The sequence below is a fragment of the Diachasma alloeum genome, unplaced genomic scaffold (assembly GCF_001412515.2).
Source record: "Diachasma alloeum isolate Michigan unplaced genomic scaffold, Dall2.0 Dall_scaffold_00550, whole genome shotgun sequence".
In the NCBI taxonomy this organism is placed as follows: Eukaryota; Metazoa; Arthropoda; class Insecta; order Hymenoptera; family Braconidae; genus Diachasma; species Diachasma alloeum.
Genome location: NW_021680682.1, coordinates 7,481 through 22,812, shown reverse-complemented (window position 1 = coordinate 22,812; position 15,332 = coordinate 7,481). Strand labels below are relative to the sequence as shown.

Sequence of the window (15,332 nt, the reverse complement as noted above, 5' to 3'; positions counted from 1 at the left end):
CTATCAGGAGAGAATCTTGGGCCCTCACTAGCACCCGCAGGCAATTCCATTTGTTCCTGGAGTAAATCGAAGAAATTGGCCACAACAATTTTGTTAAAAGCTGATGCTCGATACATTGAGACTGACTCTGGCTTGCGTAGTGACACTGTGCGATTTCTGTCCAAAAACCCTCTCATCCAGGCCCTTCCCGCCATCCCATTTCGAAAGGGATGGATGACTGAATTCTTTTCAGCTATTTGCCAAACCAGGATTCTGAACTCTCTGATTATGAGTCCATAGAGTTTTTCCTCTCCGTCTAATACGTATTTGACTAAGGCTGCTTCTTGGAGAGGGCTAAAAACAGTTTGGCGACTTCCCATACCTGCAAGAAAATATTCAAAAAGTAGTGGAAACGGACGTAGGAAACGAGCCGCTGGGGGGGAGGGGGGCAGTGATCGAGGAAAATTTACGAAATCGAATTCTCTGATTTACAATTCTTGACCAATTCATAATAGATATCTCGAGAACTAGTCGTTTTAGACGAAAATATGCAGAGATGTTTTCAGTGACTCATCAAATTCTCTACAAAAAATATAATGTCATCAATTTCTCTGAATTTTGCTACTTAAAAAAAAAATTACGAATAATTTTCAAATGCGTTTATTCTAAACTTAATTCTTTTGAAATTTGCACTAGATTGTTCATTGGAAAATCAGCAACTCTAATCGAAATTTGGTCCTAAAAATTAATGCAGAGTACTGAATACCTATTTATGAAAATTTTGTGATCTTAAATTAGTTCAGAAATATTTAGAGATATTCAGCAGAATAGATTTTACGCTTTCAATTCAAGGAATTAAACTCACAAATCTCGTCTGATAACTTTGCAACTCCACTTGAACTGATTTTTAATTGACTCTTTGATATTTTGAGGAAAAATTAAAATGAAACTTGCCTTTCTGACAAACCATATCCATATCTGGATATTGTTGATAAAGTTGGATTTTGCGTCTTAATGTTGACCTCGACAGATAAAATTCTCTTGATGCCTCACGTAATGGCATACCATTTACGCAAGCATATATTGCTTTCGCCATGGTCTGAGGATGCCAATTTTGACGATTTGTTGTCCTCTTGCGTTTTTGAGGCATCTTTATTTGAATGACTCAACAACAAATTCACACATTCAACAAAAATATTGAGCAAATAGAATTTCTTTTCCTCCACAACAAATAAGAATTAGACTCGACTTATTCAAAAAATTGACCTAACGTGATGTCTTGGAACAGAACACTGCTTAGAATGAACAAAAATGTGGGGGTGAGCTATAAACATTGCTTGTTCTTTGAAAGCGGTCATTTAATTGGCTAAAAAAGGGGAGGTGAGAAAATTTAAAAAATATGGGGCTGAGCAACAAAATTGGTCTGTTTTTTAAAAACCGCAATTTGATTAGCTGCTCTCGTTGTTCTTCGTCTTCATTGCGCATGCGCGGCATTATATTGTCAGGGGGATCACGAGGCGTTCAATGACGATCGAAATTCGAAAATGCAGTTAAAAAATAGTTACAAGCAAACAACACTTACCTTTCACTAGCCTGTTAAAAAAAAAAGTCAGGAAAAAAAAAATTCTCTGAGGGGGGGTCCATTTTACCCACAATACCCGCATATTTTTCATAGAGCAGACGCGTTACGAGCATTTGGGTGGTAGTTTTTGGGGTTAAGTGTCAACTTTTTAAGTGACAAAAATTGTTGAAAGACTGGATTTCCCTTATGGGGGCCATTTTACTCCCCTCTCCCCTAATTTTCTATTCGTCTTATAATTCAATTGATTAGATATTAGACCGATTACACTTTTCTTTTTTAATTCGATGGAAATTCAGCATCACATTTTCCTTTTTCCCCCTCTGTGTCTCATATCCGCCTGGGCCTTCCTCTGGACTTTGGATTTTGCTGTTTCGTTTTGTTTTTAACTAATCCACTGATAAAATCTTCTCCCTTCTAAACTTCTCAATAATTTTTCATTCTACTAAATGGAAAATTATTGTTCTCATTAGTACTCTCAAGAATCCTATTTTACTAAAGATGCAAGAAACGTGAAGTTATTTTATATCGAAATATCTCGAAACTGCCTGACCGCTAATCCTCAATTTTGATTGGTAAATGAGTCACGTGAAGTAGTCGCTGAAAAAAATCCCCGGTATTTTCAAATTCTTCAAATGGCAAAATTTTTTTCTGCGTCATATTTTTCATTTTTTCATGTGAAGTTTATCTTTATATCAAAACATAGGGGAGGATGGGGCAAAACGGTCCCCCTTCAATCGTCAATATTTTCCGATTCAATAATCCGATTGGGATGAGTTAGAGCTCATTTTGAAGAATGAAAAATTATCTTCAAAATGAAGTTGAAACTGGGAATTTTCACAATGTTATTCACAAGTTATTGACAATTGAAGGGGGGCCGTTTTGCCCCACCCTCCCCTATCTAAATTGCCTAAATGTTGATCATGAGAAAAAAACATAGTATTTCTAAATTTTTTTAACACAAATTATTCTTCACTTCCCAAATTTTAATTTTTTCATATTTATCATACGCACAAATGATCAATTCTTGCTTCTCAGATTTTCATACATAAATTCTAAACTCTACAAAATTGATGAAAATTCTTCGGTTTCCCAAATAATTCGAGAAAAATCTTTGAAGAGCTACGGTTATCTGGAAAACTGGAATTTTCCGAAGAATTCAAGAAATTTTTTCAGTTTTCACGGAAATTAATTCATGACCTTCCCCTCATTTTTCAACAATTACACATTTTAATCAGATCATTTTAAAAAGTAAAAAAAAAAGAATTAATCGAAAATTAAAAATTATTTATTGATGTTTCACTCTTCATTGTTTTCATTCTCTTAATTCTCTTTAAGTCATTAGCAATATTTATAAAACATCTATGAGTATATGAAGTTTAATAAATTCAATTTCTTCATTTTCACAACAAAAAAATAAGCGCGCGCGAAACCGCGCGCACAGATCTAGTAAAAATTAATAATAAACAAAAATTGATAAAAAAAATATTTAACAAAACAAAATTTGTTTGCTTGAATTGCGTCAGTCATTTTTCGACTGTTTCATTTTGCCCCCTCTCCCCTATAGCGATACAAAGACGATCATCTTAAGAACGAATGCATGTAGAAAAAAATATTTAAACACGTTTTTTGTTGTCAAGAAAATTATAGACAAAAGATCCATAACATACCAATTATCTCGAGAGCAAGGGTTCCAACAGAAACATGTCGACGTGTCTTTATGGATCAACGTCACATTACCTATAAGAATTATTTTGATCTTAGCAACAAAGCACACCATCAAGCGTGAATGATATGCGTCGCTTGAGTCAAATTTCCTTGTTGAAAGCAGAGCAATTCATGATGGAAACTTTTTTATGTTTAATTGTAACAGTTTCATGTTGATAATTTTTAATTTGCAATTTTTTTCGATTCAAATAAAATCAGTTTGAGATTATACTTTTTCTGTCCGTGTAGGATCAGTTCTTACCGGGATAGTCAAACTGGCTGACTGGAATTCTGGTTAAAGCGAGTGCAATAGGATAAGTGGATTATGGTGTTCTATTAATCATTCTTTTCAAAATATTTGTGATTCCAAAAGTAGTCTTACCTATCTGGCGGAGATTCTTGGTCTATACGGGGACTCTTAGTAAACTGAGTTCTCGAATATTTCCAGGGGAGGATCGATTGCACTGGGTGGTCGTGGGTCGTGGCCCTACGCATCACCATGGTGACCTTACAGTGACCCTTATTTTTTTTTGTGCGGTAGAAATATTCATTCATGGTAGGTATTAACGCAACAATACTGAGTGGAACATCTATATTATGGAGTTGGATGGTTTTGATATCTTGTGTTTTTTTCTTATTTTTTCTATTTTTGGTAAAAAAAAATGGGAAAAAATGAACTTGATTTTCTGATTATCTTATGAATATGCCTAGAACTAGTTATTTAAGAGGGAAGAAGTGAAATATATTTTTGAAAAGTTCCTAATCTATTAAAAAAAGTTCGTTAATATCTTTGGATCACCTACTCTTTATAAAATTTTGAAATCCATATGTTTCTATTCTGTAATAAATTTATATTGTTCTGAAATCTACGGTTTATTATTCATCAATTATGAAGCCATAATTAAGAATAGTGTAATGAAGAATATTCAACACATATGAGAACATTTTCTAGGACATTCTTGGAATTCTGTTCGAAAATTGATCAATTTCTTGCTCATTTCTATTGCAAATCGTACTCGATCCTTTTCCACGCATTTCTTATAAAAATTATATACATTTTCGAGAAAAAATAATCAATAAAATTCTATGTTTCTGTACAAAATTATATATTGAAATTTGTTCCATAGAAATACCCGGGCATACATTTAAATTTCAAATAAATTCTACTTTCTGTTTATTTTTCAATGACAGGCAGAACAAAGTACGGTGGAAAAGATTCACAAAATTAATAAATTGCATAGAGAAAGCAAAATCTGTGGATTTTTCGGTTGAATATTTTTATGAAAACGCATGAAGAAATATAAATATTTCTAATAGAAATTGGCAGAAACATAATAATAATTATTATTTTTATTACTGCTTATAGTAATCAGTGCCCCATTGCAGAGGGGAAGAGATGAAATATACATAGTTCGTACCGAATGTGTACATAAAAATATGGAAATCGGCAGAAAAATAATAGATTTTCTTTTGCTAGAAAATTCTGTTTGATTCCTTGGTCTTCTATTAGAAATTTTATTAGTTTTTCCGCATTTCTACTGAAAAATCTGCGGCTTTGCTGAACTTTTTTTCGAGAGAAATCTTCAAGAGGCAATGGAACTTGCCATCGGAGTAGAAACTGGAGTCGAAGTTTATTTGTCGTCAGACGATTATTCAGTAAAGCCCAAATTCTTACTTATAGATGTCAAGATTATTGATGACGTAAGAATTTGGGTTTTGCTAAATAGTAATCTGACGACAAAAAAACTTGGAATTCAGTTTCTACTCGGATGGTAAATTTCATTACAATCCTCTTAATAGAAAATATTTCAATAAAATAAGTTGTACAGATTTTTTCATACGATTGGCAAATGAACAATGAAATTGACAAAGGAAATTCAATGGAATTCTTCAGTGACCGCCCTTGTTTTTCCTCTGAAATTTTTTCGTGCGTGTAAATTGCAAATTTTCTTACAACAAATTTTTTGTTCATGAAAGATAAAATTTTGTAGTTGTTGATTTTTATGTCCTTGTCAATTGATCTTATGTCATGTTTATTATGTATAGAGTATTTTGAGAGAGCGTATAATAAATACCGGTACCTAGGTGCTTATATATAGACCAATACTGTCCAGGGAATAAAGTAAACATGGCGATTGTCGGTGAATCGTCAGTGCATTTTCGTCTGGTCTTTTCGAATATTTGGAGAAGTGGTGTTCCAGGTCTCACAAATTACAATGTGAGGGTGAGGAATCATCATTGTGAAGCTGGTGTCAATGATAATACTAAAGATGTTATCATAATTGGAGGCGGAATGGTTGGAACGGCTTTAGCAGTTGCTTTAGGTTAGATTTTCCTTTGAATTTTAAAATAGAACTGATCAAAATTATACTTATCAACTAAATAATCCAACGTTTGAATAATGAATATCTATATCACATAATCAAGAGGGGAATCAATGAATAATCTTACAACGAAGTTATATTAAGACACGATTGATCATGGAATAATTAATAGCGCTTTTCTTGAACTGTTTTTTTTTCAAACTTATCTGAATGTGTTTCTTCAAAACTACTTTTTTTGTTTATAATTTTTACATGTTTCTTGAGATTTGGATTAACCTCTCAAATTGAACCCTAACAGGCAAGGGGGGGGGGGGAGGGGTTAGAGGTTAATCCTGGTTTCAAGAAACATGTAAAAATCTAAAACAAAAAAAATTGTTTTGATGAAACATACTGAAATAAGTTTGAGAAAAAGCGGTTCAAGAAAAGCGCTCTAAACATTTGACGTCCTTTACTTAAATTTAAAAATAGAAATTTTGAGCTAATAAAATCCATCGACGTCATTATGATCATCATTACCTAATTAGCGAGTATCAGAACGTTATGCTCATAACCGCGAAAAATACTGATTACACATGAGTTGAAATATAATGGAGCTGAAACTAGCAGAATATTCGTTATCGGAAAATTCAATTTAGGGGATATTTAAGTGTAGGAGAGTCAAATAATCATATATACAAATGTTTTCCAAGTGCGAAAGAGTTTATACATTACTTAAAAACATTTATGCATCCCTAGATTCGCCTAAGACAAATTTTCTGCTGTCGAATCTTTCACTAGTTTTAGCTTCATTGAAATATAATTTTTATCATTTAATTTAAATTTTTTAACGTTTTCTTTAAAAGTCGAGAAACAGAATTTTCTGGTTCTTGAAAAATATTTATTTAATATGAATAATGTGTACCAGTATTGAATTATCAAGGATTTGATTCTAAAAAATTATCATTATATCAAGACATCAGGAAATTATAAATTTTTAAGTAAATTAGTAATAGCGCTTTTCTTGAACCGCTTTTTCTCAAACTTATTTGAGTATGTTTCTTCAAAATTATTTTTTTTGTTTTAGGTTTTTACATGTTCTGTGTTCTATGTTTTAAGGCCGTCCAACAACGAAGGTTTTACGGGCCGTTATCCCCCTAGAGGGACGTTACTGAACTTCATTTTGAACAGTGATAAAGTAGATTTCACAATTTTTGGTCTTCAGTTTAAATCTTCTTTTGAATTTTCTTGAGATAGTTATAAATTAATTGACAGATATTACCCTTTGGTGATTTCATCAATTTGTAGATATTATATGAATAAATATCCAATTTATTCAAAGCTTTAACAAAAATGGTTCTTTCTTCTTTATATTTCGGGCAGATCCAGAAAATATGAGTTAAGGTTTCTTTGGTATTTGCATTACAATCACACATTGGAGATTTGATGTAGTTTTTTCTTGCTAAACTTTCGTTCAAATTAAAATGATTAGATCTCATGCGGTTGATTGTTGTGATCACTGGTCTATTCAAGTTGGAATATTTGAACCAGGGTGGTCGCCATCCCAAGTAGAATTTCTTGAAGTAATCAGATCCTTTATTATGTTCCGCTTGATTTTTGAGAATTCTTGAGGTGTCTTCACGCATCTTCTTATTAATAATGTAGTAAAAATCCGTGTATGGGATAAGAGTCCGTTGAAGTTCCCGAGTGGCAAGCCTCTTTTGCAAGTTTGTCAGCTTTTTCGTTACCTTCCAGATTTATGTGGGCAGGTATCCACATGAAGATGATTTCTATTCCCATTGATTTTTTAGCAACCCAGCTATTAAGTATTTCATAGATTAGGTAAGAGGGATTATTATAAGCAGAGAAATTCGCCATTGAAGAGAGGAAACTCAAAGAATCAGATAAAATAATAATCTTTTCTGTATTCAGATTGGGTGATTCGTTGATTGCAGTGAGTATAGCCGAAGCCTCAGCAGTGAATATTGATGCAAACGAAGATATTTTATGTTTGATTTCTACATTGAAGTCTGGAATATATACTGAGTAGCCTACATAATTTGCATCATCGTTTTTTGATCCATCAGTATATATTTGAGAATAGTTTTGAAGTTCTAGATTATGAAGCTCCTCTTGCAGAGTTTTTTCTGGCGAAGTCGATTTCTTGATCAATGAACCCTTGTTGAGAATTATTCTCGGGTCCGAGTTAATCAATTCATATGAGTATGAAAAATTACATGGTTGAGGTACAGCTTTAATTTTAGTTATGTGCGTAGTCAAATAGATAAATGATTGAAATAGTGGAAATCCATTCTCAATATTATGTATACCTTTATTAGAATTCAGGCGTAGTGCTGATCGTAGTGAGTAAAGTTTATCAAAGAGTAAATGCTGGGAATAGGAAAATACTCTAGTAATATATCTATTTGAAAGTTGTTTGATTCGGATGTTCAGAGGAGCTTCACGAGCCTCAGCCAACATAATATTGATTGGCGTGGAATTCCTATATCCAAGAGCGAGTCTAATGGCTTTATACTGAATTCTGTCGATTCTTTCCTTGTGAGATAGATTGGATGGCAATATTATTTGACATCCATATTCAATGGAACTTCGTATCAGACGATATAGTGTCAATAAACCACGAGGATCAGATCCAAACCAAGTGTTACGAAGAACACGTATAAGGGCGACGGTTTTAGTATTCTTCTCAGCTAAGTAGGTCAAGTGATGTTTGAAGGTTAGGCGATGATCAAGGGTGATTCCTAAAAATTTGACAGTATTTTCTGCTTTGAGAACTTGATTGCAAACATTAATTGAGTAGTCCGAGGGTTTAAAATTCTTTCTGGAAAAGATGATCAGGTGGGATTTCTCAGGTGATATGGATAACTTCCTTTTATTTAAAAATTGAGAAATTTTAGAGATTGATTTCTCAATTTTTCGTAGGGTAGTGTTGATGTCAAGACTTCGTTGAAATATGGCTACATCATCAGCAAATGAAACTATTTCAATTCCTGGTTCAAGAACATTTGGAAGCTTGGAGACATAAATGTTGAATAAGATTGGGCTTAAAACGCATCCTTGGCCCGTTCCTTTATTCAGAGGGTGCGGGTCTGAGAGATGACCTCCTACAACAAAATGAGCTCTTCTATAAGCAAGAAGGAAGTAAATGAAAGTTGCAATCTTGTACGGTATTCCAATGTCCGCCAAGTCTTGGTAAAGTGTGAGAGGATCTATGTGGTCAAAAGCTCCTTTTATATCGAGAAAAAAGGCGGGGGTGTATTCTCTGTTCGCAAAACCAGTGAATGCTTCCGTCGTTAATATTGCTAAGTTGTCAGTACATGATTTAAGCTTACGAAAACCAAATTGCGAAGGAGGAAAAATATTTTCATTTTCCAACCACCATGAAAGTCTACTGGAGATAATCTTTTCACATAATTTTCGGAAGCAATGAGCTAAAGTGATCGGGCGAAATTTTCCAGGTGCGGGTTTTGGGATGAGAAAAACTAAAAAATCACGCCATGCATCAGGAAATTTTCCTTCTTATAAAAGTTTGTTAAAAATCTTGAGTATAATTTCTTTGTATGATTTTGGGAGAGATTCCATTAGTCTATAATCAGTTTTGTCAAGTCCTGGAGAGGAGTCCTTGGTTTTCTTCAAAGCTGCTTCAAACTCCTTGAATGTGAAATCATTCTCAAGCGTGTCAGAGGATTTAAAGGGAATTTGAGAGGGTGGAGGAGGTGTATAGTCTTGAGGTAAATTAGGACAGAATTCCGTGATAAAATCTTGCATTTTTTCTGACGATTCTATATCTTGTTGAGGTATCAAGTTTGGGTTGTGTGAATTTCTATTTTTATACCATTTAATTTTTTTCCATATAACACTGATTGGAGTTCGATGATTAATTGATTCGCAAAAATTCTGCCAGCCTAAGATTTTTTGTTTACGTAAAGTCAACTTCGTAATTGCAACTTGTCGCTTCATAACAATATAGTTATTGAAAGTGGGATGTTTTCGAAAGGTAGAATAAACTTTTCTTCTTAGTGCAACAGCTTTAGAGCAGATTTCATTCCACCAGGGTGCTGGGGGAGTGCCTTTTTTGAAAGTGTTAGAATTTCGAGAGGAAGAATTTTGAGCGGGAAAAGTCTTTAGATTTGAGGATGCATGATCAATAGCTTTCATAATAGTTTCTATGACATTCTCATATTGAGAGGCTCCAGTTAAATCATCCGGGAAATTCTTGATGATTTCCTCTTTAGACTCAAGATATTCAAAAAATTTATTCCAATCTATTTTATCTTTTTTGATTTTGTGTGAAAAAAAATGATATCTCCGGAGTTTCATTGATGGTCAATTCAATCGGGTAGTGATCACTCCCCATTGCATCTTTTAGGACTTTCCAAGTGCATTGAAGGGAGATATTGGAGGACACTAATGTAATGTCTACTGCAGACGGATTTTCATTGGGTCTTGAGATTCTCGTTATGGAGCCATCGTTCATTAGGATTAAGTTTGAGTCATCCAATGCTTCTAGAAGCGAATCACCACTCTTGCAAGAAATACCACAACCCCAAACCGGAGAGTGAGCGTTAAAGTCCCCTCCTATTATTGATGCAAATGTATTAGGATAAAAATTAAATAAATTTGACCATTCTCGTTTAGAAATTTGGATTCTGGGTTTTTTGTAGACACAATATATGGCAAGATCTCCCTTAGTTGTAGATAAAAGAATTCCACGTATGTATAAATTATTTGAGATGTCATCAACATTTCGAATTTTCTTGTATTTTAAATTTTCTCTTATAGCGATGGCAATTCCTCCACCGTGCTGATCCTCAAAGTCCTTGCGATATAGAATGAATCCAGGAAATTTGAATGGAATCTCAGGTTTCAAAAATGTTTCAGTAATCAAAATGATATCATAGTTATTTGAAATTTTTTGTAAATCTCCCATTTTCTTCTTCATGCTTTGGGAATTCCATTGTAAAATACGAAAGGGATTACCTTGATTAATGTTGAGCTGGTTCATTATTATCGAGATTGTTATTAGTAAGAGGGGGATTAAAAATCTCTTGGGAGAGTGGATTTTGTTTTTTTGCAATGTTACTGTTGATTATAGGAGGAGGAGGTAAACTCGAGTTATTTTCATCAGGGGGTCCAATGGCACGATTGAATTACATGACACTACCACTGAGTTGAGAGAAGTCTCTGCTGATTCCTACTGCTGCAAGAAGGGGGGATAAATTTTCCACCATTAATTGAAAGAATTGTGTCATTCGAGACATCATAAGCTTAAATTCTTCACATCCTTGACAGGGTTGGAATGGACGAGAGGATTGTAGGGAATCTTGGTTACAGGGAGATTGATTCTCAGTTAAATTTGCTTTAGAATGATAAGATTTTCTCTTCATAATCACAGATTCATTGAATACTTCTTGAGGTCGGGCTGATGTTTCTTTAAATAAAGATTGTTCATCTTTTGGGTAATTCTGTTGGCGAACGGAGTGGATTCGACGACGATCGGTGATTTGGTAATTAGGATTGGATAGGTTATTATGTGAGTGGGAAATTGAGCCAGGTTGCTCTGAAAATTCTTCTTGTGATGATTCTGAATGAGATGAGATGTTGAGGTAATTTGACGCATTATCATTTCCTTGACGACGGGGTTGCGTTCGGCGATTCTGATTGTGGGAGGATCTTGGTTTAGACATTGGAGGATAGTGGATTATGTCAATGGGAGGTGGAGAGGGAGCCGCTGCTTGCGCGAAATTCATCGTTCCCTTGAGTATATCTCTTGCTTCAAGATAGGTAATGCCATTGATTGCTGCGTGTTCATGAATGGATTTTTGTCTCAAGAGTTCAGGACAATTGTCATCAGTAGATTCATGGTTATTTTTGCAATTAATGCACCTCGCAGGTTTGTTTAAGAATGGACAAGGGGAGTTGTCTTCATGTGCAACATTCGCACAATGGGAACATATTTTTGAGTTATTGCATTGGGCTTTTGAATGACCAAATCTGAGGCAGTTGGAGCATCTTTTTACTGGAGATATAAACGGATTAACCTTGAATATGAACCCATAGAGTTTCACACTTGAAGGGATTAATTGTCCTTCAAATTTGAGGAGAATAGTTTCTGAGGGTTTTTTAACAAGGGTTTTGTCAGCTTTGCGTGAGAAATAATCACAACGTTTAACTTCCTTAATAGATACGGAGCTATCAATATTTGATTTGATTTCGTCGATTGTCCAATCTTTGGGAACACCTTTAATTACTCCTTGTCTCATGATACACCATTCAGGGATGTAAGCAATAATCTTATTTTCTTTTAAGGATGGATGATTAATAATAGTGTGGGCTTCTTTACGTGATTGAAACGTGATGAGTACGGAAGATCCAAGTTTCTTTAAATCAGTTGACTGGGATCGGATTCCGATTTTATCAAGTAGTAAGACAACAGTTTTACCGATTGTCATGGGGTTTAGGTCTGATGCTCCACTTTGGGAATAATCCGCATGAAACATGACTTTATAGGATTTGTAATGATGGTGAGAGGCATAACGGTTGCTGAGAATTTCAGGTGGGATAATGCGACGAGTTTTAGGAGCTGATGTAGTTGGAATAACTTTTGGAGTCGGATTGTCTTGCAAAATGGGATTTTGTACAGTTGAAAGATGAACAATCTTTTCAGAGGAGCGATCATCTGAGTCGGAAGGATCTTTTGTACGTGGCCTCTTGGTGAGTCGTTGATTTTGAATGAGTGGTAGTGAGGAACTTGCCTGGGAGTTTCCTGAAACAGTCTGACCTGAATCTAGAATGGATTTGGGATGGTAGGGCTGGCTGCAGAGGTAGCAAGTGACATCACTTTTCGAGGGTGATCAGGAGAGTAGGGAATGTTATTTTGTATGCAATAGGCTCTGTATTCGTCCAAGGTAGAGGTCTTCGTTAGAATAACATCTTGATCGAAATCCATTTCATCATCTGAGTCACCGGAATCCATGAATTGAGAGGTAGAATTATTCTGGGAGGTGGGACGAAGATGGGAATTTTCATCGGCCTCATGTTGTGTTATCAATTTTTCAATTTCAGCATCGGAGATAATCTTTTTTGAATGATCCATTTTAGATAAAATGAAAGTCAATAGTCTCTTGTTTTAATAAAAAACGTTATGGGGGAGGGCAGAGACCGAAAAAAAAACGGTCTGCCCACCGAACAAACGCACCAAATTAAACAAATCAAACAGATTCGACTAATAAACATAACATTTAATAAAAAGGATAAATTAAACTAATTTTAAAGCAGCAATATGCCACAGATACTTTTTTCTTCAATTTTTGATTTGGTACAAACGTCTGTACTCGGTGGCAGTTGACAGTCGAATCAGGTTTTTACATGTTTCTTGAAACCAGGATTAACCTCTAACCCCTCACCCCCCCCCTTGCCTGTTAGGGTTCAATTGTTTTAGAGGTTAATCCAGGTTTCAAGAAACGTGTAAAAATTATAAACAAAAAAAGTAGTTTTGAAGAAACACATTCAGATAAGTTTGAAAAAAAAACAGTTCAAGAAAAGCGCTATAATTAATTGGTATCATTTTATCTTCACTTTTTTCAGCGAAAAATCGATGTTTCGAAGGGAAGAAAATTGTTCTTCTTGAAGGAAGCCAAAAACACAAATATGTTAAGAAGGAGAATTATTCTAATCGAGTCATAGCATTGAATAAACAAACACGAACTCTTTTATCGAGTGTTGGTGCTTGGAAGCATATTGAAGCTACACGTTTCACTCCAGTTCGCAAAATGCAGGTAATCCCTTCCAGAAATAACTGTGACTTATAAGTAGTAATACCCCAAAAGCTTCAAAATTATCAGGTATTTCCCGATAGCTTAGTTGCAAACTAATGAGGGTGTCAAGTTCTGTAGGTTAAAAATTTCAGATTGAGCTTGAGCGAAATACCCGATTAATTTTGAAGCTCGAGGGGTATTTGTCAGATGTTTTTTCCCAACCGGATTTTGGTCAATGAGACAGGGTGTTCAGCCGCCAGGGAAATCTGGAAAACCGGGAATTGTCAGGGAATTTGGTCTGCAAATGTCAGGGAAAATTCAGGGAATTACGACAACTTTCCGGAATTTTAACATTTGAAGCTTGTTCTCTCCAAGTATCAACATTTTTAGGAATTCTTCTGTTGACAAAAAACATTGTGCTGGAATTTGACCTCAAATTTACTTAGAAAGTTGGGATGTTCATATCTTCCCGTGTAATGAGACTGGGAACCCACAGTTTTTGCGGTTTTTCTATGGAAAATTCTAAATTCAGCATTCTACTTTTCAAAGGAATTCTTGCATATCAAGATGATGGAAATATTGGAAAAATACTCATTTCCAGCAATATACAAACTGCAAAAACATCGGGCGTCCCCACCTGATCCGCTAGAGAGATGTTAGCATCCTAATTGTCTAGACAAATTTTTGCTGTACGTATTTTTGTTGAAAAGTTGAGAGAGTGATCACCTCTTAAAAGGTGACCTCGCTAAAATTGCAAACTCTTTGAAAATTCCCTTAGCCGTACTTCCTTTATTGCGCAATTTCCATCCCTGGCGAATAAGGATCCATGTTGTAGCATGGATGTAGCATGGATGTGCATGGATGTCATTTTAAGGTGAAAAATGGGCCAAAAATGATTAAAATATAATTAAAAAATTATTTAAATGCTGATAGATGAACAATTGGTCCCAATTAATACCCATTAAGGCCCGCATGGAGGGATTTTTTTCTCGAGTGGCGATTTTACGCCCCCCCACTTTGCGGTCAAAGCAAGAAGCTTTATCCGAACCATAACTATGTCGGTAACTGCGGGAATGGCAGAAAACCAGGGTGACATATAAAAGTGGGGCTTGGAAAGGGCCCCGCAATTTTTGTTTCTTATTTTCTTCGGGTTTATTTTTTCCGGTAGATGTTCTCATGTTTCCCATAAAGTTTTCGAGAAATATTTCCAATTTTCGAGAGAATTCTCCGGTTTTTGAGAAAATTCTGGAAAATTCTCCAGTTTTTGAAAAAATTATATGGATATTTAGAGTTTTCAAACCAAATTCGAGGAAATTCTACGGTTTCCGAGCACGTTCGAGAAAATTTTTAGGTTTTCGAGAAAATTTTCCTATTCTCTGGAAAATTCAAAGAAATTCTCCAGTTTTCTAGAAAATTCCAAAAAAGCTTGGGTTTTCGAGACAGTTCTAGATCATTCTGAGGTTTTCGAGAAAATTCTAGTAAAATTCTTTGGTTTTTGAAAAAATTAGAGGGGGGGTGGGGTAATATGGACATTCGGGGTAAAGTGGACACTCAGAAATGTGCGAATTTTTTTACCCTGGCGAATAAGGATCCATGATGTAGCATGGATGTAGCATGGATGTGCATGGATGTCATTTTAAGGCGAAAAATGGGCCAAAAATGATTGGAATATAATAAAAAAAAAATTTTAATGCTGATAGACAAACAATTGGTCCCAATTAATACCCATTAATAGGTTATTTTGTATAATTAGGAGAAATTATTGATGGTGTGCTGTGTGGTAAAGAAGTTCAGATGGGAGAATGCCGCGAGATGGCGCCAGTGTTAAATTATCGAGTCGGCGGTAAACTGTCAGCAGTCGCAGACATATTTTTTATTCTATTTCACTTATGAATACTAGATAGGTTTGGGGGGGGGGTTGATTTGGGGGTTTATTAGCACTAACCCATTTTGCCCCATTTGGCGAATTTCGCAATACATTATTGTGGG

The 15,332-nt window shown here is 34.9% G+C and overlaps 2 protein-coding genes across 5 annotated transcripts in view; one reads left to right on the top strand and one right to left on the bottom strand.

Annotated features, from left to right (window-relative positions):
* LOC107043170 (protein FAM161A) overlaps positions 1-3,710 on the bottom strand; it is a 78,895-nt gene extending 75,185 nt beyond the window's left edge. For 3 of the 4 annotated variants that reach the window (XM_015264518.1, XM_015264520.1, XM_015264521.1), the window contains exon 1: positions 1,827-2,048. The gene's annotated coding sequence lies outside the window, so the exon portion shown is untranslated. Of the gene's footprint in view, positions 1-1,826; positions 2,049-3,228; positions 3,299-3,647 lie in introns of those variants that run through there. The other variant, XM_015264519.1, reaches the window with a different exon arrangement.
* A 1,619-nt stretch (positions 3,711-5,329) lies between these two features.
* LOC107043164 (ubiquinone biosynthesis monooxygenase COQ6, mitochondrial) lies at positions 5,330-13,364 on the top strand (the record flags this gene model as incomplete). Its single annotated transcript, XM_015264508.1, is given in 2 exon segments — positions 5,330-5,589; positions 13,174-13,364. Coding segments are annotated over 2 exon segments (387 nt in total), but the record flags the coding sequence as incomplete, so codon positions are not given.
* Positions 13,365-15,332: the final 1,968 nt, after the last annotated feature.